This window comes from Helobdella robusta (genome assembly GCF_000326865.2).
Source record: "Helobdella robusta unplaced genomic scaffold HELROscaffold_49, whole genome shotgun sequence".
Taxonomy (NCBI): domain Eukaryota; kingdom Metazoa; phylum Annelida; class Clitellata; order Rhynchobdellida; family Glossiphoniidae; genus Helobdella; species Helobdella robusta.
Window position 1 is genome coordinate 481214 of NW_008705246.1, and position 25405 is coordinate 506618.

Below are 25405 nucleotides of genomic sequence, written 5' to 3' on the forward strand. Positions count from 1 at the left end.
TATATATATATATATATATATATATATATATATATATATATATATATATATATATATATATATATATATATATATATATATATATATATATATATATATATATATATATATATATATATATATATATATATATATATATATATATATATATATATATATATATATATATATATATATATATATATATATATACATATATATATATATACACATATATACATATATATATTGTCGGAAATTTGTGCTACTACTGGTTGTGAGGCAATCTCTTCCTCTATTTCCTCAGGGATTTTTTTATGGTCCGACAATAATTTTTTGTATATTTTTATCGTGATTTCGACCACTGGGCTTTTTCGAATTATATGGTTTTACTGGGTAACACACGAACGCGTAAAAATATTCGATAACAATTTTATTAATCGACGGAAGTAAATGAAAAGGGATTGAACTAAATGAACTCTAGAATAATGTAAAAAATAATGTCAATGAACAAACTGGAATACAGGAATTAGAACTTCTTCTTGTTGGGTCTTCGACTTGGGATATGTTTCTTGCCGTTTAATCGTACAACATCGACGTGTGTGACCGATGGTGGTGTCGATACAACTCTGAGAAATAAATAAAATGAATGCAGAAAAATTACAAAAATCGGAGCTGTGTGCGAAACTATACCAATGAGTATAGAATCCAGCAAAGAACCCTGTATTTTGAATTTTAATAAACTAAACGTTCACCAAAAAACTTTAGTGAGAAAATATATATATATATATATACACTAGGGTGGTCACAAGAAATTTTTTTTCAAAATTTTATCGGGGGAATCCCCTAAATTGTGCCACTTGACTAAAAAATGACATCTGTAAAGTTTTAGCTCCATTGGATAATGCTAACCCGTGCCTCATCGAGGTTAAAATTTCGAAAAATTTGAAAATTTTGAAAAAAAACGCAGTTTTTGGTTTGTAAAATAAAAACGGTTTACTCTAGAAACATGATTTAGGTTTTATTTTGTTCATTGATTAGTTTTTTCAAATGTTACTACGATCACTATTTAGCTACAAGTTATAGTTTCTGACATATTTGCATTGTTACAGATACACATTGAAAAAACGTTTAATTTCTCCATGACACAAAAACACTTGGTGCCGGTGAATTTGCATTTGTGGTTGGAACGTGAGATGGATGTTTGGTGAGATGTTGTTTCAACTTGTACGAAAATTTATACAAGGCTCAACATGTTTGGCAGGAGTGAGACCTCACTTCTGAGTGGCTCTTCATGTTGCTGTTGAGCATGGAGTTGTTGGCACAGGTGTATGTTTTACAAATTGGACAAATAATTTTTTGTCCTGATCCATGTTTTGTTAGCATATGTTATTTTATGTGGTGGTTGTTTGCAGCTGAAAATATGCAGTTGTCAACAGGATATTTTTTTTGATGTTTTTATTGCTGGGACTCCGTCGACAAAGGAAAAATCCATCTGTTCCATTGTTTAATTGATTTTTCTTAACTATTATTATTTATCTTTTAATTTTGATTTTTATTATAATTTATTATACCTGTTTATATAAGTTATTATTATAATTTAGATGATAATTTATGAAAGTCTGATGATTAATTATAATTAGATGTTTTAAGGTTTTGTTCGACTGAAAATTTGTATCAGCTCTACACAAAAATATTCAATAAGGATTATTTGGTTTGATTTGTCCAATTATGTACAAATTTATATAGCGTGTTGTAACGTTTTGACAGAGGAAGCCTTCGTTACTGTTTGACATTTTGGGTTAGTTCCTGTTAGATTTGTTAGAGTTTTTCAAAGTAAATCATAAGGAATCACTTTTAAAAGCAAATCAAAGTGACGTAACTAATTCTTATTCAGCACTATCTCATAGTGTTATTTATGCTGATAATTGCACTATTTACTCCAGATCACATGACCTAGCAGATCTAGTTTCAAATACCAACAGATCCTTGTCAAATTTATTTCACTGGACAACCTTAAATCATATTTCGATCAACTTCAAAAAAAAAACAAATTTCATGATATTCCCGAACAAAAAAACCTGCCGTATAAATGATATTCCAGTAATTATTAATGAAATCCCTATTCAAAAGGTGGACACCTTCAGATTACTGAGAGTTTTATATTGATGATAAATTGAATTGCAAGAAACACATCTCCAACATCATAACCAAAGTTAACGTAAATTTAGGGATTATCCCCAGAACAAGAAAATATTTAAACCATAACACTCGTAAACTGCTTTATTATTCGCTTTTTTACTGCCATTTTTATTATTGCAACTTAGTCTAGGGATGTGCAAATTCAACAACGATAAATAAGTTATTTTTGAGTCAAAAAAGATTGGTCGCGTATCTATTTCGGAAGAACTTTTTTATATCAAATATAAACATTTTCAATGAGAATAACATTTTAACAATATTTGAAATTAATTCATATAAATCCTGTCTATATATATATAAAATTGTTAATAAGATTTTTTTACTTCTGACAATCACTTACAACAAACTCTTACATTTTCCAAAAACAACATTTTGTCAAGGCATAATAACAAACTATTAATTAACACTTTATTAATTAAAGATAAATTTGTAGGAAGAAATTTCTGTTTTTATGGTCCGCTCCATTGGAATAAACTGCCTTACTATATCAAATCTAATGTAATTTATAATTCTTTCAAAAAACAATTGAAAACATATTTTTTATGCTGTTCATAACGTAAATTGTTTTATTTTATTTCATAATTATAATATTAACTCAATTTCTCTTTTTTTTGTTATCCCTTATTTTTAATTTCATTTAAATAATTTTAGATATATATGTATAGCTTAATTTTTTCAGTTGATATTTTTTTATTTTTGGTTATGTGTAAATTCTGTTGAATTAGTTAAGATTTATTCTGTTCATGAGGCCATCCATAAATTAGTATTTTATTGCTAGGATGAACCTTTTTACTTTTGTAAATAAAACTGTTCAAAAAAATAAAAAAATCCTGAATATGACAAATTATTGAATTTATTTGCATTGTGGATAATTGTTGCACATATGTTTCAAATCATAAAATTGTTCTAAAATATCAAATCGAGTTAATTTGTATTTCCTTATTTGACTTCGAATTTTTCATATCCTCGAGGAAGGGTGATTGTGTTAATAAGGAATTGTTTAAATAGAATTTAATAATTCATTTTAACAAATAAAAAAAAATCCACAGATACAGTTGCACAAATTACTAATTTTAACGTATTTGATAAATCTATCTATAGAAAACTTTAGTAGCAATCTAGCAACAACAATAATAACAATAATGATAATAAACCTGCAATAATATCAATAATAACGATCCGGTAAAACATTTACTCGATTTCACCCAAGTAAATCTGCTTGTCACTCGATCCAGAGCAAATTATGGGCTCAAATGGGTGGAAATCTACTTCATTAACTGATCTTCCATGTCCAGGAAACTTGTATAGTATTCTTATCGTCGTCGTATCCCAAATGTAGACCATCCTATCCCCTGATCCCGCTGCTATCTTAGTGCCATCTGGGCTCCACGAGACGCGGAGTAAATTTTTTTCAAATGTATGCTGGTTTCCCTGAAAGATTTTAACACATCTTTCTTGGGGAGCATACGGCCTGACATCCCATATCCTAACCGTATTATCCATAGCAGTGGAGAGCAAATAGGACCCATCAGGGCCTCATCCCCGTAACCGTGTCCATGTGACCCTTCATCGAGTATACCACATCATTCTTCCGTAAATCCCAAACTTTTAGATCATTATCAATACCGCCACTGATGACCTGCTCGGATGTGTCTGAGAAACAGACCGACGTGACTTGGAAGGTGTTCTGGAAAGTTAGGATCGACGTCTTGCGCCTCGAGTCCCAGATTCTAACAGTGCCATCATCGCTACCACTGCACAAATACTTTGGACCTCTCCTTGACACATCGCAAGCATTCACGAACGTCTGGCGTCCTTTGATGAGAACGATGAGAAAAAACCAAGATACACAAGAATCAGTAACATTAAAAAAAATATCTAACAGCCTGAAGAGAATAGTATGATCAACATTATGAGAAGCAGAAAAAAAGTCAAGAGCAAGAAGAAGAAGAGTAAGATTACTATTGTCACTGCTAAATGAGTGAAAAATTTTCTTACTGTGATTATGCACAATTTACAATCAAAGTGCGAAGAGCTACTTTATGTGCCAATCGCACTGATGACCAAAAAGAGACAGATCAAAAAAATAGTCATTGCTATATAAGAATTGCGTTATTTAGCAAATGATAATGAAGTAGATCGGCTTAGAATGTCATGAGTTCGTGCACAACTCAACAGCAAGCACGACATAATGGAATTCAGCGAATCCGCAGACGAATCGCCCCTGTGATTCTTGAACACTTCTAAAAATATAACACTTTTATGTGTTTTTATTATTGATAAATATAACACTTCACGTGTTTTCATTATCGATGATTTCTCTGTTTCTAAATTTATTGGTGGGAAGAATTCCAAATGCCCGTTGTTGAATATATATTATTGGATATCATGATATATATTTATATATATATATATATATAAATATATATATATATATATATATATATATATATATATAATATGTATAAACCCGGCAGCCTTGTACTGATATATTTTCACTGACAATAATAATAAAAATAATAATAAATAACAATAAAAATAATATTGGTATTATTATTTTAGTTCAAATTATGCTATCAGCACACTTTTACCTAATTTACTTACGTTTTACATAACGTTTACTTCAAACTTTTTATTTCCAACAACCATGATCAATACCATCTTACAATCATCATCATCACAGCCACCATCATCAACATCTTTACCATGACAATCTACATTATCATGATCATCATCAACATTATCCAATGCGGTTTTGCTGTTAAATTCGAACGGTACATTTTTTTATGTAATAAAATTTTTTCCAAATTTGAGGATGTCAGTTTGGTTTGCAGCTGCTATTTTTCTTTGATTTTTATTATAATTAATAATCGCAATAATAATAATTATTATTCTTATTGTCAATAATAGTAATAATAATATTAGTGAAAGCACTACAAGTTGTCTGAAGCTAGATGTACTCAAGTTTAAGGTTTAATCAATCGACTTGACATTCAATTAATTAATAAAATTACTAAGGATTATTTTAAATAACTACCGTAAAATTAATTAGATTTTATTATTTTATTTTAATAATTTAAAAAAAATTCAATTAATCGTAAAGTCCACAGATACAGTTGCACATGTTACTAATTTTAACGTATTTGATAAATCTATCTATACAAAAACTTTAAAAGAAATCTAGCAACAACAACAATAATAATAATAACAATAATGATAATAAACCTGCAATAATATCTATAAAAACGATCCGGCAAAACATTTACTCGATTTCACCCAAGTAAATCTGCTTGTCACTCGATCCAGAGCAAATTATTGGCTCAAGTGGATGGAAATCTACTTCATTAACTGATCCTCCATGTCCAGGAAACTTGTATAGTATTCTTCTCGTCGTCGTATCCCAAATGTAGACCATCCTATCCCCTGATCCCGCTGCTATCTTAGTGCCATCTGGGCTCCACGAAACGCGGAGTAAATTTTTTTCAAATGTATGCTGGTTTCCCTGAAAGATTTTAACACATCTTTCTTGGGGAGCATACGGCCTGACATCCCATATCCTAACCGTATTATCCATAGCAGTGGAGAGCAAATAGGACCCATCAGGGCTCAGCCTCATTCCCGTAACCGTGTCCATGTGACCCTTCATCGAGAATACCACATCATTCTTTCGTAAATCCTAAACTTTAAGATCCTTATCAATACCGCCGCTGATGACCTGCTCGGTGGTGTCTGTGAAACGGACCGACATGATTTGGAAGGTGTTCTGGAAAGTTAGGATCGACTTCTTGAGCCTTGAGTCCCAGATCCTAACAGTGCCATCATCGCTACCACTGCACAAATACTTTGGAAATCTCCTCGACACATCGCAAGCATTCACGAACGTCTGGTGTCCTTTAAACTTCCTGATTCTCGTGGCACACTCCGCATCCCACAAAGTTAAAGTCTTGTCCGCTGAACATGTAAGCATCTGGCATCCGTCGGTAGTAAAATGCAAATCCATAATTGCATTGCTGTGCTCTTTCAGAGTTGCTATGTTGTCGCAGGTTCCGTACACATTCCATAACAAAATCATCCTATCTGTGCCAGCTGAAACCAAGAACTTCCCACTAGGAGAAAATTTGCAACAGTAAATTTCACTTTCGTGTCCCGTCAGTAACATGATCGGGGCATGGAGTTTTGAGGTCCGCTTGATTCCGCCCAAGAGTTCGATGGCGTTGTTAACTTGTGTGCCAAAGCCAACAATATCAGTTTTAGTCTTCTTTACCGGAACAATGGCCAATTCATCTTCCATAGCTTTTCTTTTCAGATCCATCGCTATTTAGCAGCTGTTGAAAACTTTGTATAGGTAAAACCGTATTTCAATTTTTCTTTCCGATTTATAGAATTTTTGATCACAAAAATAAATAGCTAGTAGTGTGGAAAGAGGGAAAGGAAAGAATCTAGGAATAAATTCCCTATTACCGCCCGATATTTTAAATTTATAACTAATTTCAATTCACCAAAGGAAACAAAATTAAAAAGATTGCAGTTGAATAAAATCTGAAATAATTAAATTTCAAATCGAAACATTTGAATCAAATCAACTCAAAATTTCTGGATCGATTTATCAATCTCTTTCGCCTGTTGTCTTGCATCAGGCTATCAAAGCGATAATGGATGTTATATATACAGCAAGTAAACATGAATAGATATTACAAACTTCAATCGTAATACTTGATTATTTGGTTCTTTGTTTATACTGGAATTTTATACAAATATTCATATTCTTTGTCCTTGTTCTGGCTGTTATGGAGGTGGTGGTAAAAAGAATTATAATGTGTAATTTGTAATGTGATGTGTGAAATTTTTAACGTAATTTGTAAAATTTATATGTATGAATATATTTTATTTCAGCAAGAAAAAAAGCATGGAGACACAGAAGCTCAAACAAGCTTGTACGGCCACATAAACCAAATAAAAACATATACCTACATGAAAATAACAACATAAATAAAAATAAATTCGTATTGCTAGCCAATGAAAACAAATTAAATTAAACCAAAAATGAGCAGAAATTACTTAGAACAAAAATGATCAACAAATTTTATCAAGTTAAACAAAACAATTAAATTCATATTAGACTTTTTTCCTTATAAAATAACTTAAATAATTGAAATAATTAAATCATATTATGTAAAAAAAAGTTGTTCTTAATTAAGTCAAAACTTGATTGTTTAAATAGCCCATAGTTAGAAACTTGTAAAACTTTTACCACAGTTTTAAACTAAAAACAAAATCTGAAGATGAAAATAAAGCCATAGGAGGAACAATAAAATTGTATAATGGAGTGTGCCGAGTTGTTCTTTTGCAATATTCAGAAGATTTAATTAAATATGAATTAAACATAACAAATTTTTCTAAACTATAACATTAAACACGAATAATAATAACAATCTGAGAACGATATTTTAGGAATAGATAACAAATTAGACAAAGATAAATAATCTGAAATATGAAGAACTTATGCAGCAGTATATATATATATATATATATATATATATATATATATATATATATCAAAGTCAAGAGAAGCTGCATGTACGGGAGGTTTTTTATACAGGGTCAGATCGTGAGTTTCAAAAAGTCATAAAAGGTAAAGGTAAAAGTCATAAGAAAAACAATGGTTGTAAAATGCTTAACAATGTTAAAATAGGACTAGGGCTTTTGAATATTAGGTCAATTTTGTCGAAATATGATAACGTGTATGAGGTAATTTGCGATGGTTTGGATATCTTAGTTTTGACTGAAACATGGCATGGGTCTAGTAATGAAATTGCTGTTAGGCGGACAATGCCACCAGGTTATAATTTTGTGGATTTTGTCAGACCTCATGATCCATTTCATGGTGGATTAATAATTTATTTTAAAAGATGTTTTAATTTTAAACTCATCAGATTACCTGTGTTAAAGACTTTTGAGACATTAGACATTAAATTAAAAATAAATGGAACTCATATTGTTTTATTGGCTGTTTATAGACCAGGATCGGCTTTAATTTCATCTTTATTCTTTCAGGAACTTGTTGCTGTTTTAGAGATACTATCCTTGCTTAGTAACAATGTTGTCTTAGCTGGTGATTTTAATGTGCATGTAGAGAAACACATGGATCCTCACAGTGTGTCATTATGTGAGATTTTTGGTAATTTTAATCTTGTTAATAGAATAAATGAACCAACGCATGAATTAGGAGGTGTGTTAGACCTGATTATCACTTCTATGTCTTTTCCAGTTTTCGATATTAGAGTTCTGCCTCCGGGAGTTTTCTCTGATCATGGTTTGGTTCAGGCATGTTTATCAATTGATCAAGTTATAAGAATGAAAAAGAAAGGATGGTTCGATCTTGGAAAAACATGAATCATGATCGTTTTATTTCTTTGGTTCTTGATTCTCCTTTAAATAGATTATGCCAGGGTGAAAATACTGATGATTTATGGAATTTATTTGAAAGCGAAATGACAAAAATCACTGAAATAGTTGCACCTTATCGCATGGTTGAGGTTAGAGATGATTCGATGGCACCTTGGTTTGATTCTGAATGTAGACGGTCGAAGGCCTATTGTAGAAAAATGGAAAAACGATATAGATAAACGTTGAAGGAAGAAGATAAAAAAAACTGGGTAATGGCCATGAAAACAAAAAGTTTCATATACACTCAAAAGAAAAATCTATATTGGAAGGAGCTCGTTAAGGAAAATCAAAATAATCCAAAAAAATTTGGAGTATTATTAATAAATTGCTGTGTAAGCAAATTGGTAGTAGCAGTTTAAAAGATGCCACTGACCATACAGCTCAAAAATTTTTAACGTTTTTCAATAATAAAATAGATAAAGTTCGAGAATCGACGAAGACTGCAGATTATCCAAACTTCAATCAGTCAGAGTTCAAAGTTGAAAATGTGTTCTCTACTTTTCCAGTATGATGTTAAAAGAATAGTTCTAAGTTCTCCATCAAAATCATGTTCGTTGGATATTTTGCCTACGCACATTTTTCAGAAACATATAAATTTGTTTACTAGGTTTTTAACCAGTTTTATTAACCTTTGTTTCGAATAAGGCAACTTTCCAAACAGACTTAAACATGCGATTGTTACACCGCTGTTAAAAAGACCGGGCATGGACATTAATGATTTAAACAACTATAGACCAGTGTCCAATCTTTTGTTTATTTCAACGGTGATTGAGAGAATTGTTGCCAAGGAGCTGTTGACACACATACGCCAGAACAATTTATTGCCTGTGTTTCAGTCAGGATATAGACAACATCATTCAACGGAAACGGCTCTGTTGCAGGTTTTATCGGTTTTGTTGGAAAACATCGATGTTGGAAATTCCTCCCTGCTGGTATTTTTAGATATGAGCGCAGCTTTTGACTGCGTTGATCACGATATCCTCTTAAGACGACTGGCGATCTGTTTTGGTTTATCAGGTACAGTGGAATTATGGTTTCGGTCTTATTTGTTACAACGAACGCAACAGGTGTTATTTATGGATGATTTATCGGCAATTCATTTGGTTTCAACTGGTGTGCCGCAGGGCTCGGTGTTAGGACCAATATTATTTTTGTTATATACGGCTGAGATTTTTAATATACTGGATTTTCATGGATTTATGGGTCACGCTTTTGCAGACGATATTCAGATAACAGTAAATGGACCCCCAGAAAGATTCCAATCTATAGTTGATAACTTTGTCCAGTGTTTATCGGATATTAATGACTGGATGGCAACAAATCGATTGAGGCTAAATCGGAGCAAGACTCAACTGTTGCCAGTTGGTACATGGCAGCAGCTTTCTAAGATGAATATAGATTCTGTTTTGATTGACGATTTGAATATACAATTTTGTTCCACAGCAACAAGTCTAGGTTGGATATTAGATTCCAGATTGACAATGGTGGAACATATAAAATTTTTATCCAGAGTATGTACTGTTCAATTACGAAAATTGAATTTGATAAGAAGATCAATAGATAAAAAAACGGCTGAATGTTTGGTTCATGCATTCATTCACTCGAGACTCGATTACTGTAATAGTTTGTATTATGGATTGCCGGAGAAGTCAATTGCTATGATTCAGTCTATTCACAATCGTGCAGCAAAAGTCGTGGTGGATGGGGCAAAGTTTGATCATGTAACTCCTATATTTAAAGAACTGCACTGGTTGACGATTGAAAAAAGGGTGATTTTTAAAATATCTATGATCATGTTCAGATGTTTGAATGGATGCGCACCAAAATACCTCGTTGACAAATGTTTGCCACGAGTGGTTTCAACACGAACAATCGACTTCGGTGTGATGAATTGAATTACATGATGGTTCCGCCTACCCGTTTGAAGATTGGAACAAGAAATTTTTCAGTTTGTGGACCAGCTGTGTGGAATAGCCTTCCTTTTTATTTAAGAAATCAGGAATTAAATTTAATTATGTTTAAGAAATTATTGAAAACTTACCAGTTTTTGTTGTAACAAACAATTTATGTTTATGATTTATTGAATTTATTTATAGATTTTATAGATGCGGTCATTCATGAATTTATTGCATTATTTATGATGGCGCCTTTGAGATAATAATTTAATTGGCGCTGTATAAATGTCCTGATAATAATAATAATGATATATATATATATATATATATATATATATATATATATATATATATAGTAGATACGCAATGAAACTTAATATTTAAAATAATATATATATATATATATATATATATATATATATATATATATATATATATATAGCTGAAAATGCTGTGATAGTTCCTAACAACTGTCTATGATTATAATTATATATATATATTTTGGTATTTGATTGAATGTTATGCTCTCTTTAACATTTATCAGTTTTTTAAATAAAATTTCAACTAGCTGAAGCGGTTTGCATTCGATTTTTCGAATTGCCATTGTCGGAGCCCAAGTATAGAATAATGAATGTGGTAAATGAATGTATATATCAATTATAAATGTAAAATTACCTATGAAGTGTAAAATATAATTTTTAAGTGTAATTAACAATTTTTAAAAGTTAGCGAAACGATGATGAATTATGGATTGAATTTAGTAGAAAATATTTTTCATTAATGAAGTTGAGTTAGTAATTATCACATGTTGCTGACAGACCAAATACGATTGTTGATGAATAAAATATTTATACTAACAGTATGATGATGAATGTGATACTAGATTGGTGTTAGAAAATAAGTGGCAGTACTGGTAAAATTGTCAGTTTGAGAACGATATACCAATTGCAACATTATTCATGTTTAGATCTTTTTGTTGTATGCACGAGAGTTGATTTGCCAAGTCGGATTGATTAAGTGATAATTTGTGACTGTCTTTATGATGTTGGTTAAAATTTTGACTTCCATGAACCACGTTTTAATTTGATTCATATTTATTTTCTAATTTTCGTTCACGATCTTACATTGAAATGAGCAAAAATTTGAATAAACGAGGAGATAAAATTCTAAAACAATGCCTAGAATCAACAAATTTTAAATGGTAAATCCGTATTTATAATTTAAAGTTTAATTAATGAATAAATTTTCAACAATTTAAAATCATCTCATTAGTTTTCTATTCTATCCAGACAAACAGCATACTTGACTTTTTCAATGTAGGTCATCGGGTCGTTTTCTGTACATTTTGAGAAAGGCTCTTGTTCAGTGCGGTACTTTTTGCCACCTTAAAAGAAGTAACCCTGCTGGATTTTGTAGAAACATTAGTGGTTATTGTTATCGTTATGTTCGTTGGAGCCGAATTTGTCAATTGAAATTTTGGAAATTTTATATTGAATTAATTCCTCAATGTAATTAATATATTTGTAAGGTTTCAAAACTATTACCACTGTGATATCGCCTGGCAGCTCCTCAGGAAAATTATGCCAAAATGAATCGTAAGTTTAAGGATCTTCGTAGTAGCAATAATTCTGAAAATAAAATCTTCATTCATTTTAGTTATCATTAAATCAATAAAAAAAAACAAAATTAACCTCTCTTTTTTCATATTGTGGAACATTGAATTTTTTTTTAGCACCACTATGGTCCATGTTGATAGTGTAATTAAATGTTACAGGGCACTCGCGTAAGTTATAAATTTTTTAAACTCATTTTTAAGACTCATCTTCAAGCAGTTTAACAGATTTTTTTATTGCAACAAAGTAATTTAAAAGTAATAAAACATCAGGTTAGAAATATTTATAGCAGAAATTTATTTGGCAAAATTCAAAACCTGGCGAAGGACCGGAGCATTGAATCAACCCCAATGTACAAAGGAACGCTGCGCTGTAAATTAAATGCATCTGAGTTATCGAATTGATGAAGTTTGTATGTAACTAATCAAAGGTGTAGTTGCCGCTGACTGATAAGCAGGTAGAATGACTTTAATTCGTTTATTTAAAGAAGAATTCACGTGCAATTGCAAAATTTTTTTTAAAAACCAATTTTCGTTTTAATGAAAATATCGCATTCACGATTGAATTTTATTTTAATTTACGATTCAGTCAAAATTTATATTTCAGCTGTCGATTCAATTTTTTTAAATTTTAATTCAATTAGAAATGTTTAAGCACATTCACACGTCGCCACACCCCTCCCCACACACAAACACGCGTACACACACACACGCACAAACTCAAACACATATAAATGTATATATTTCATATGTATACGATATATTTACATAATAAAATAATAAAATAATTTATACATATTATATATATGCTGGCAGAAGACCAAATTCGTGACAATATGCTATATATTCCACTCTGCTATATGACAATATGCTATAAATTTATTTGTGTGTGGGTGTGGGTGGGTGTGTGAGTTCATGTGTGTGGGTGTGAATGAACGTGCCACTCCACTCCAGTCCGCTTAGATTTCTGCCATTAAACTGTGTAGTTCTTCTATCTATGCTATTGCTTGTAATATGCCAATGTATGTGTCATACTACGGAGGAGGAAGAGATGGTTTCTGGCAGCGTTCCCTGGACATTTGTTTGCGTGCGCTGTGTGAATGTGTGAACACACGAACCACAGATATGTGCACTTGAAAAAGTGTTGCACTTGTTTGTTTTGTGCAAATAGAGCAACTTCCGGTCTGAGATTTCCCTATTTTTTCTAAATGTGAGCTCGAGTGCGAGCGAAGGAAAATGATTGTCCTTGTATATTACGTCAATGCTTTGCTAATATGCTAATTACTATTTGTGATTATTTGTTAAATTTATTTAACTTACTTAAATCTCAGTAAATTTTTTTGTTGTAAGTTCAATACTATCTTATTTCGGTCAATAAATTTAATTTTAATATTAATTTTCCTTTTTATGTGTGTATATATGTGTGTATATAAATATATGTTGTTATGTTATGCATGTTATAAATTATTTATTATATATTGTATATCAATTGTGTATGTACTGTACATATACTTATATGTATTGGATTAACCTTACCATACGAGCTGTTGTCTCTGGCGTTTTTCTGCCCATGACAAGGCAAACTTAGCAAAGTTATGGGTTGAGCGGTGCTTGAGAGGCTGTCCCAAAGTAAGCAAACGCATTATACGGACGCGATCGCACGATTAAATGTTCAAAAACAAAGAACAAAACAACAAACATACACAATAACAAATGTATACTCACACACGTACAAACACAAAAATGCACAAAAACCTCAAACTAAAAATAATTTATTGCTTCATTGATTATTAATAATTCATTAAAACACAGACCACATGTTATCGAGTTTTGATCACAATTAAAATTTAGTTATAGTACATTTGAATTTTTACGATATCATTATTTTTCATTGCAAAGAAAACTAGGTTACAATATACAACCTCTTCACTGAAGCCAATATAATCGTGAATGAGGATGACTGCAGTACATGGCAATTTTGAGTGAATTGCATTGGTTAACTGTTGAAAAAAGAATTGTTTTCAGAATTGCTGTGATGGTTTATAAATGCAGAAATGGCCTGGCTCCCAAATACCTTCAAGATAAAGTTGTTCAGAGGGATATTCCTATGCATCGACTTCGACTGCGTTCAGATTGTTCAGATTTGTTAAAAGTTCCTTTTGCTAAATTGAAGATTGGATCACGTAATTTTTCTATTGTAAGACCGACGATCTGGAATAGTCTGCCACAGTACTTACGTGATCCGGGTGTCTCCCTTGGAAAGTTTCGAAAAGAATTGAAAGCTTATTTATTTTCTCTGAGCAAATGATACTTTTAGTTAATGGCGTTTTTGAGAAGATTGAAAAAGCGCCTATTAAACATTCATAATAATAATAATAATAATAATAATAATAATAATAATAATAATAATGGCTTTTGAACATTGACGGCTGAACTTCCCAGTTTTGAAAGCCTGATAAAAAAACAACGTAGATAATACTGCTGACATAGTCAAGAAAAAAATTTCAAGAAAGGCGTTTAATATAAACGATGAAAAAAGATTTGGTAATATAGAAGTCAAGGATTAAACTAAAGTTGAAAACTAGACCTATCAGCGGCCGCCGTCAGCCGCCGCAGCCGAATTTTCTACCGTTAGCCGTCAGCAGCTGAATAATTTTTTGGCTAGCCGAACCAACTGCCAAATGTTAATTAAACAGTTAAAAAATGCTCAATAGTGACACAAAATAATTTTTCAATGAATTTTTATTTTTTTAACAAATTGAAAATATTTTGTTTTATAGAATATAAAAATTCAAAAAATTCATACCAGTTGATTTAATGTTTTTCATCTTATCTGCAACAAGGAAAAGTTTTCATTGACACCAAACAATGTAGAAAAATTGTTGTTCATACATGAAAATTTTAATCACGTCAAGAATTATAAGTCATTATTATCTGGATATAACTGGTGGTAAAATTGATGATATCAAATTTACCATTGAATGTTTGTTGTAATTTTATGTTGATAATGATGATGATGATGATGATGATAATGATAAAGATGGAAATGACGTCATGATGATGATAAAAAAGTTGATTGTAATGATTTTGAATTATCAAGTTTTAAAAATTTCTTTTTAGAATTTGAAAAAAATTGAAAATTAATTTATGTGTTTAAAAATCTTTTAAAAAGTTAATCCAAAACGCATTAACAAAATTAATGGAGTATTTTAATTGCCAGCCGTATTTTCAGCCAAATCCAAATTTTGTTGCTAGTTAATCAAAACTTCTGAAATTATTCAGCAGACAGGTTTATTGAAAACAGCAACAAAACAATTTTGTGTACAGTGGCAGATCTAGACAACCTTGAGGAGGGGGGTCAAAATTTTGAAAATGTTAAAATTTTGTCGGGAGACCCACAATTTTCACGGGGGCAACAAGATTTGTGGTAGTTTGGCAGATGACTTTTTTGGTTGATTTTATACATAAAACGATCCTTTTTCTGATTGTATTAAAAAATTGAACACAACGGGCCCTCCTAGATCCGCCACTGTTTGTATACAATACTTTCAATTTGAATCAACAGACCTCAATTCATATTTTGACAACTTTGTTTTGTCCTTAGTAAACAAATCAATTTTATTTTGTGTTGCAACATTATACATACATAGTTCAAGGAATCTGCCTAATAAATACATAAAATGTGCAAACAGATCACTGAACTAAACAGAAAAAAAAATGTTTCCAAATCTTTTTTAAATGTTGCAAAAGAAAGCCTAGGTCCAGTCAACGTCGCTTGCAGATTGTTCCAAAGCTGCGGCAACATCACGCGAACCAATTTGTAATTGCCTTGTCGGAATCACCAGCAGATTCTTATCATCAGATCTCAGATGATGATTTAAAATAGTGTGATGCGTGAGATTATGAGTGATTCAGTGATTCAACCACGTCATCCATCCTCTACTACCACCAATTAAAACTACAACACACAACCTTCGTCAGCGCAAACATAACTATCAAGTCGTCGCCCAATCTACATATCAGGAAAAGACCTTCATCACAAGACACCTCAAACATATTCACACTCAATAAAACTTCATCATTCACACAACTAGTTTTTATTTATCGATCACCTCACTAAGTCATCATTTAGTCTATTAATTTGCCTTTTCATGCCGTTACTTCATTTTATTGTCTATATTTTATTATTACAATTATTTTATTTTTTTATTTATGTTATTATTATTATTTATTATATTCTATTTTATTTTACTTTTCATGTTTAAACATTTTTCTTTCTCCGTTATTTATTTATTTATTCGTTTAATATTATACTACTGCCTCTGCCTTGCTGCTGTAACAGTTTCTGAATCTGTCAGATCCAGAATTTTAAAGAATAATAAAAAAAAGATAAAAAAAAGTTCATCCAAACAATATAAATAAAAAAAGTAAAAAAAATTCACACATTAAACTTTTTCATTACAATGTGAACAAAAACGTTTTAAAGTTTTTTCGAAGCAATCCATAGTCAACTTTGGATCCTTGAGTAAAGACAGCATTCCATTCCAGACAGTTGGTCCAGCAACCGCAAAGCTACGTGCACCGGCACACAGATTTGTAACCGGGACTGCAGGTCATGAGGGACAGCGGCAGAAGAATTATAAACAATTGGAGCCAGCTGAAACATGCTAAGCATCTCCAGCCCACCGAATCGCAACGGCAGTTGAGGAAGCGTTATGGCCACGTTTTGGCCAGCGTTGGAAACGCGCTCTTTGCAGTTGACGGCGTGAACGAAAGAGCTTCGACGGTTAGCATTTTGCCTGTATTTGTCATCTTTGTTGGTGTAGCTGAATGGTTGTTGTAGATAATGACGTTTGGTAATGCCGGGTTTGCGCTTGTTGATAATGTTTTGGTTTTTTTAATTTTAAAATTTTCACTGTTTACTTATTTCATTTGACGGTTAGGTTAGATGTGCCTAAATAATTAATTATACAATTTAAAAAAAATTAATACACAGAAAAGAGAGATGTATGATTTTGTTACTGTCCATTGTGATAAAGTTAAAGCCGCCTGTGATTCATTCTCCATCCTTCCTCTTCAACAACTGCCTTTATACTGTTGCACAGCATTATACTGAATCCGGTACTGATGAAATTTATTTACAAAGAATCGACTTGAGCAAGTATCCGAATGATAAGAGTTCATTATCAACAACATCGTCATCATCAAATGCATCGCACGCGTTGCCTTTTCAAGATATCAGAGCTGATGATTATGCAACAAATAATAGACGGATGAAATTAACATCTGACAATTTTAATGATAGAGTTGATGGTGATGAGGACATGGATGATGTTTTTGATACTACCAGTGATGAGGAAAAGAAAGATCGTGTCGTCATAACTTATTTTCATTATAAGTTTGATGATAACGTTGCAAAAAAAATGATGATAAACCAAATATTGATGAAGACGATGAAGAAACTGATGATATTGCTGACGATGATGAAGAAGATGAGAATTTTTAGTCCCTCGGGCCCGCACAATGCTGAGCCCCCCAATATTTTGTTATAGAAATTGAATATTATATTAGATATAATTTTATATATTTTTTAAACTTTCCATTCTAACTTCATATTTACTTCTTGAGATTTGTATACCTCAATTTAAGAAAAAATAGTGAAGTATCTTTGTTATTTTTCTTCTATTTTTGATTTAAGTTGAATTGTTTGATAAGCGGACTAAGATTTAAAATCATTATAAAAATAAATTTTAAATATCATTTAAAAAAAAATGTAAATCATTTTTTAATTGGTTTAAAATGAAACGTCGACAAACTACAATTGATTTTTCTAAGTTTACAAGTTCTTTAAGAAATATAGATGACAATGACATCATGGAAGGGATAATTGACAAAACCAGTAACAAAACAATTCAAAAACCACTAGAAATTTTTAGTTTGGAATCAGAGAAAAGGAAAAAAATTTCAATCTTTTTGGATGAAGAAACATACTTATTAAAATATGAGCTTGCTGAAGATGAGACATTTTGAGAAATTTGTCAACAATGTTATGAACTTAATAATCTCTTTCAATTTTCAAGTAAACAGGATCACGCATTTACCAGAAAAGGATTCAACAACTGGAAACATGCCTTAGACAAATTTAAAGCTCACGAAAAATCACTAAGCCACCAGGAAGCGGTTTTGAAAATAAATAATGTAAATCTAGGCACAAATGTTCTAGGTCACCAAAACTCTTTTATACAGAAAGATGTGGTAACAGAACTGTTTTTTTCAAAATTGTTACATTTTCGCAGTACTTATGCAAACAAGGGCTTGCAATATGGGGTAAAACGGACAGTACTGCCAACTTTAATAATTTGTTAAAAATACATTGTGAAGATAGCAAAGAATTGAGCTCTTGGCTGAAAAGAAGCGGATACAAATGGAATTCACGTGAAATCCAGATTGAAACCATTGAAATGTTGGCATTTTCAGTTTTAAAAATATTTATATCTGAACTGTTTTTTTTTGCCCCATTTTACTCAATAATGATTGATGAATCTACAGATGCTAGTACGATTGTAGTAATTCAAAAAAAGAAATCCAAAGTATACAAGATGTTATTGATCTAAAGAAAATGTTTTCGGAAATTTTGAATGTTTAATGCCTTTTTTGACATTACCTGTAACAACTTGCACAGCAGAGAGAAGTTTCTCAGCCTTAAAATGTTTAAAAACGTATCTGCGATACACAATGGGACAGGAGAGGCTCTACAATGTAGCGTAATGATTTTTTTAAACGAAATGATTTACAATTAAAAACATTTCCATTGTTTTACTTTTGTTTGAATGTTTTATTTTATTACTTCCTATATTTATATAAGTTTGAAACACACACACGTGTATATATATAACACTATAACGAAACAGTATAATCATATAGCATAATATATCATTAGGTATATATATATATATATATATAAATATATATAACACTATAATGAAACAGTATAATCATATAGTATAATATATCATTAGGTATATATATATATATATATAACACTATAATGAAACAGTATACATCATATAGTATAATATATCATCCCCAATATTTCGGCAAGTCGGCGCCTCTGATCATCATCTCATCTCATAACCATTGTTGATCAAATGGAGCAAACCATTCTTGACCTCTATGCCTGCTGATAGTTAATACAGTCGGACCTCTTCACAGCAAACTTGCGTAAAACGAAATTCTCTATAAAACAATTTTTTTATGTTCCTTGAAGTTTTACATAAAAACTTTTTCAATTGAGCAAAAACGAACAAAATTTATAAAAGTTGAAAAAAATATCCGACGAGCAGACATTCTTTTACTCCTTTAATATCCTAAAAACATTCAATATTTTTGTACTAGTCCTCTAGTAAATTTGACGTATTCTACTTTGATTAATTTTAATGGAATCGTAATCATCGTTGCATGGAGCAAAGAATAAATTTTATTTTTTTACAAGTTTACCATGTATATACTTTCTGTTACTAAAATAAATTATTAGCAAATTTTTTTATAAATGTATAAATAACCTTTAGGCAATATATAATTTTTTTCCAAGCAAGCTCTATTTTACGAAATTTCTATTTAACAAATTTTTTTCCTGGAAATGTCAAATTGATAATACGGATGTCCGACTCTATTTTGACACGACCTTTAAAAAATTATTGAATAATGTCGGAGATGAATCAATTGAGTGGATTTATAGAGAAACCGGAGAACAAATTTTTGTAGACACATCAAATTTTATAGTGTCGACTACGATATGTAAGTTGAAATTTAGGACCAGCAGTTGCCTACTTCAACTCTGTGAGGAAACTTTTTGATGGTGTCCCAACCCCGGTTATAGCGTCTTCTTTAATTTTTTATGTTTAATTTTGCTGTTAATATCACAGTGTTTAATTTTTTCCCAGTTTAATATTTCCAAACTTTTGTTATTATATGAACAATCAATTAAAACGCAAACTTGTTCAACCAATCAATACTCAGTAACCAATCAAAACACACCTAGGAGTATATTTTCCACTTCAATATCAAAAATTGGGGAGCTGGTGAAACAAACAGTCCGGCAGACGGTAGAGATTATTGCGTGGAAAATAAGATAGTCGGGTCGGCCAGTCTGGAATGATGATGTCTGTTCATCGATCTTTTGCTCTTTGTGCTAAGTGGACTTGATGTTATGAATATTGATGAGGTAATTAATATTAATGAATTTATCATTATTAGTAAGATTTTTCATGATATAAGGATAATTATGAGCTTAAAACATTATTGAGAACGATGACCAACAAAACTTCAGTTTGAAAATTTGTGTTTTTAAATATTTTAGTGTACATGTATGTGCGTGTGTTTGTTTTTGTGGTAGATATATATGTGCATGTGTATATATTAATACTATATTATGAATACTATATTATGAATACGTGAGATGTGAGAACAAATGAAGCGGCTAAATGGTTTTTATGAATGATTAAACATTTATATGTTTATATAAGTACTGAACCAACATTTATATATTTATATGTTTATGTATGTAGGCTATAACACCTAGTTATTTTTCTTACTTCATTTCATTAACTATTCATATATCTACCTGCGGTAGCCACCACAAGACTTGCAGTCTTATTCGGTATCCGCATATTTAACTTCATAACTTTTATTCACTTATTTGATATGTTGTTGATTATTAATAAATTTTGAAAATGAATGAAAATGTGTATGTGTGTGTGTTTATTAGAGTTAATAATGATTGATTAAAATAATAATTTAAATCTTCCTTTGTCCTAAAGAAGTAACAATTTTTTAGCTTCCATATTATATTTTTTGTTCCGATAAAATTTGTAATGTAAATCCCTCTCATATGAAACTATTACGAATAGATGCATACACAAACAGCCATTTTAATAAAATTGACCAAATCAATTTTTCATAATCTGTATTTCTGCTGATTTTTTCTTCTTGGCGTAAATGTAGTAGCAAAAGTTCCAAATGAGATCAAAAATTTGGGCAACCGTTAAGAAAGTTGAACCGAGAATAAGTGCCAAAGCTCCACCCAAGTCACTCAACAGCGCCATCTCTGAATAAGCTTTGACGGTTGAAATTTTCGTGGACTGCATGTTGGTCAGGTATACTCGTAGTAGGAGGAAATTATTCGGATTGAAATCTAAAGATTTTTCCTCAAAATTTTTGAAATAATCATAATTCAGATCCATGCTGGCGATTTTTGATCCGGTGACTGACGTCTGGTAAGTTATTTCGTTGCACATTGCTGGACAGTTGCAGTGATTTTTGTGAAAATTTTTAGTAAAATTAACATAAAAATATTTTTTTGAGCAAGAAACTTCTTTGTTGTAAGTGCATATCGATTCATTGCCGATTTCTAAAATTGAAAGTTTCACAATGGTTTAATTCATCATATTTAAAAGTACATGATTTTATTACGCTACCTTCCATGAAGATAAGTCTACAACCACACAGTTTAATTATCCGCTCCGTTGAACACCTCAATTTGCATTTATTTTGATTGTAGCCAAGCTGGTCACTGAACGTTCCGTGTGGTGGTTTCAACCTTGTTGTCTTAAAATTAAGTAAAATATGCAAACTACCGAATGATTTTTTCAGTCTTAAAATTTCAACGGTTGACCAATTTTAAATAATGTTTAATTAATTTATTTAATTATGAAAAAATACGATTTATTATAAGCATATCTAACATTTGTGACCGATACAGCTACGTTAACTTCTTCACCAAGATTGATTTTGAAACCAAGCTCCAACATTTTTGGGGCTTCTTCTGGTTCGTGAACAAAGAACTTTATGAAAAGGATTTTTAAAAAAAACATTTAATATTTCCTAACTATGTTTGAACAGTAAAAAAGATCTGCTAACAAACACGAAAAACAGAAATTGAATAAAATAATTACACGGAATCCGTGTGAGAAATCTTGGTGCATTAAATAATCAGATTGGTTATCAAACAAAATTAATATTAAACCATATCCACGTGTAACAGAAGTTCTTGTTCTTCCTGTTAAATAATTTTATAAAGACTTAGAAAAATTTTAGTTCAATTTTTATGTACACTTCAAACGCGTATGGCGCCAAAATAATGAAAAACTCTGCTGTAATTTTAATTTTCTTTTAATAGATTGGGGTCCAGACCGTTCAAGTCAGGTCAAATTTCAGAATAACCGGAATTCACACCGTTTGTGAAAATTGTGCTTAGTGTTTCACTGGAACATATTAGGCCATTCCAGAAGCACTGAATTTTTAAAAAGTTGTGTTCAAACTAAATCAACTAATAAATATCAAAGCAATATTGACTTTGAACAAATAATTTTAACTTTTGAAAATGAAAAACTTTTTAATAACAAATTTTAAAATTTAATTAAATGGGTGATTCGTTTGAACCATTTTCATTTGATTAGTTTCATAAAAGTAAAATTTTGTGCAATCTGAAAATTGACAAAAATATTTTATAAAATATATTAAACATAGAAAATAGTTTATTGAGTTTATGTTTTATGTTTTCACCTAAAAGTGACTAAGTTGCTGTAACCCCTACACATTTCACAGAACATTTCACAATCAAATGGCTACAGAATATGTTCATTAATATTTCAATATTTTTCATTAGAAAAACATTCATAAATTAAAAAAGTATTATTTTACATTTACCAAAATAACTTTGCAGTATTATGATTTTACCAAATAAAATATGCATTAACCTTATCCATGTTAAGTTTTAAGTTTTATATTAAAACATTATGATTTATAATATACATTTATTTTTATTTGGACCAAATGTTCTTTGCTTTGTATGTAACTTCACTTTTTCCTTTTCTGTTGATCCGGTGGATAATTAACAAGTCGAGAACGTTGCTTAGTTTATTTCTCTTCTTTTAATGTCTTTCAATATTATATCAATTAATTAAACGATCTATTTAACAAGAAATTTAACAGGTTATGGGATCCAGATAACCTTTTTCTTAATTAATTGATTTGACGAAGAAAATTTAGAATAAAGAAATATCGAAAGATTCTTTTGTGAAAACTGAAGTGAAGAGAAAGCACGTGCTTCTTCATTCTCTGAAATTCGATATTTTGCTTCTAATTAAAAGGTCAAATTGAAAGACAAAAATTGCAAATCAAACACCTAGAAGGCAAAAGTAATTGGTTGAACTTGAAATCCAGGGTTTGTATAATACTACGCGGCATTCCTGATGCAATGGATGTAGTAAATGGCAAATTAAAAGTTCCAGATGAATCGAACGATGACTCAAATAAAGATGAGATAGCAAAATATCAAACTGCTTTGAACAGATTCAACAGAGCAGATTGTAGTGCTATAATTGTTCTGTCAACCAACATAACCGATGAAACGTATGAAAAAGTTCGTTCATTCAGTAATGCCACGGATGTTTGGTTAGAACTTCACAGATTGTATGATGAAGTTAATGAAGATAAAGCATACAACTTGTGCATGAAGTTCTTTAGTTATAAAATGGATGAAAGCGATGATGTTGTCACTCATGTCACAAAACTCAAGAATCTTTGGAAAGATTTAAAGGTTGAGTTAGGAAAAGATGAAAACAGTGACTTGTTGCTGATGTGCCAAATAATTGAAACTTTGCCAGAAAAATATTTTTCATTTGCTGCAATTTGGAGATTGTTGAACAAGACTGAAAGAACAGTGGAAACACTCACAGATCAACTGTGTAGCTATGAGAGATCTTTGGAAGGCAAAACAGAATGTAATAAAGTATTATTTGTCAAAGCAACAACTAAAAGGTCATCATCACTAAACATGAATGGTCAAAAACAAGATAAATTTGTCAGCAAACCAAAGCGACCGATATGTCATTATTGCAAATTGCCAGGTCACATTGTAAGAAATTGTGAAAAATGGCATTCTGATGGTAGACCAGCAAAACCAAGAAATAACAATCTACGCGATGACAATAAGTCACTAGTTGTTATGGAATCAAGTGTTTTTGCAATTGATGAGTCAGCGTACACTGATGAATGGTTTTTTGACAATGGTGCAACGTGTCATCTAACTTTCCAAAGAGACATATTTCAAAGTTTTGAAAAATTTTCTCAACCGAGTAAATTATATGTTGCAAATGGTGATACTGTAGAAGCTTTTGGAAAAGGAATTATTCATCTTCAAGTGAAAGTGAATAATAAATGGCAAACTGTTAAACTTACAGATGTCTTGTATGTGCCAAAAGTAAAAAGAAATTTGTTCTCAGTACTTGCAACTCAAGATAAGAACAGAAATAGCTCTTTTGTTTCAACCTCAAGAAGTTGTCATTTACTTATTGACAATGTGATAAATGTTGTTGGAATAAGAAACAATAATGGTGGTTTGTTCAAACTTGTTGCAAAAACTGTTAGACCGTTGAATTCTGAAGTCGAAGTTAACTTTGTCAATGATCAAGATGCATTGCAGTTATACCATGAACGAATGGGACATCAGAATAAGAAACGTGTTAAAATGCATCGATCAAGAGATGTTATTTTTAATGAGAAGGTTGTCAAACCAAATTCAGTGATTTTGCAAGAAGAAAGTTGTTCAGATTATACAGTTTCGATTGATGTTGAAATCAAAGATGAAAATATAGAAACTTTGATTAAAGAAAATATTTCAACTGATGAAGATGTTCACAACCGTAGTTCAGTTTCATCTGATGAAGAAGATCAATCTGACTGTTGCAATCAAAAGACCAAAGGTATGGTTCTACGTGATAGGAATAATATCAAAAAGCCATCTCGTTATGATCCTTTCGTTATGTCTGCATTATGTGAAGTACTTGAACCAGTGGGCTACAAAGATGCCATTCAAAGTGATGAAAAAGATGAATGGCTTAAAGCCATGAACAGTGAAATGCAGTCATTAAAGGAAAATCAAACGTGGGATTTGGTAAGTCTTCCAAAAGGTCATAAGGCAATACCATGCAAATGGGTCTACAAGGTAAAACACAATCCAGATGGTTCTGTTGAACGTTTTAAAGCCAGGCTAGTGGTAACAGGTTTTTCTCAGAAAAAGGGAATTGAATATGAAGAAACCTCTAGTCCTGTGGTCAGAAGTTCAACTATAAGAACACTATTAAGTGTTGCTGCTAATGAAAAGATGTCACTCATGCAGTTTGATGTGTCAACAGCATTTCTATACAGCAAACTAGATATCCATGAAGGTATGAAGATATCCACATGGAGCAACCTGAAAGTTTTAAAG

At 31.0% G+C, this 25405-nt stretch overlaps 5 protein-coding genes across 5 annotated transcripts; 2 read left to right on the plus strand and 3 right to left on the minus strand.

The window, feature by feature from the left end:
* Nucleotides 1-3372: 3372 nt before the first annotated feature.
* On the minus strand, nucleotides 3373-4842 carry HELRODRAFT_178665 (hypothetical protein; the record flags this gene model as incomplete). The annotated part of the gene is made up of 3 exons (XM_009026757.1): nucleotides 3373-3612; nucleotides 3731-4154; nucleotides 4811-4842. The coding sequence occupies 3 exons, from the start codon at nucleotides 4840-4842 to the stop codon at nucleotides 3373-3375; spliced, it is 696 nt and encodes a 231-aa protein (XP_009025005.1).
* Nucleotides 4843-5443: 601 nt separating this feature from the next.
* HELRODRAFT_178666 (hypothetical protein) lies at nucleotides 5444-6493 on the minus strand (the record flags this gene model as incomplete). Its single annotated transcript, XM_009026758.1, has 2 exons — nucleotides 5444-5821; nucleotides 5924-6493. 2 exons carry the CDS (start codon nucleotides 6491-6493, stop codon nucleotides 5444-5446), a joined length of 948 nt encoding a protein of 315 aa, XP_009025006.1.
* A 1358-nt stretch (nucleotides 6494-7851) lies between these two features.
* Nucleotides 7852-8574, plus strand: HELRODRAFT_178667 (hypothetical protein; the record flags this gene model as incomplete). The annotated part of the gene is made up of 1 exon (XM_009026759.1): nucleotides 7852-8574. One exon carries the CDS (start codon nucleotides 7852-7854, stop codon nucleotides 8572-8574), a length of 723 nt encoding a protein of 240 aa, XP_009025007.1.
* Nucleotides 8575-16981: 8407 nt separating this feature from the next.
* Nucleotides 16982-20293, plus strand: HELRODRAFT_178668 (hypothetical protein; the record flags this gene model as incomplete). The annotated part of the gene is made up of 5 exons (XM_009026760.1): nucleotides 16982-17001; nucleotides 17132-17546; nucleotides 18223-18315; nucleotides 18432-18725; nucleotides 20177-20293. 5 exons carry the CDS (start codon nucleotides 16982-16984, stop codon nucleotides 20291-20293), a joined length of 939 nt encoding a protein of 312 aa, XP_009025008.1.
* A 790-nt stretch (nucleotides 20294-21083) lies between these two features.
* On the minus strand, nucleotides 21084-21944 carry HELRODRAFT_178669 (hypothetical protein; the record flags this gene model as incomplete). Its single annotated transcript, XM_009026761.1, has 3 exons — nucleotides 21084-21433; nucleotides 21612-21741; nucleotides 21879-21944. 3 exons carry the CDS (start codon nucleotides 21942-21944, stop codon nucleotides 21084-21086), a joined length of 546 nt encoding a protein of 181 aa, XP_009025009.1.
* Nucleotides 21945-25405: the final 3461 nt, after the last annotated feature.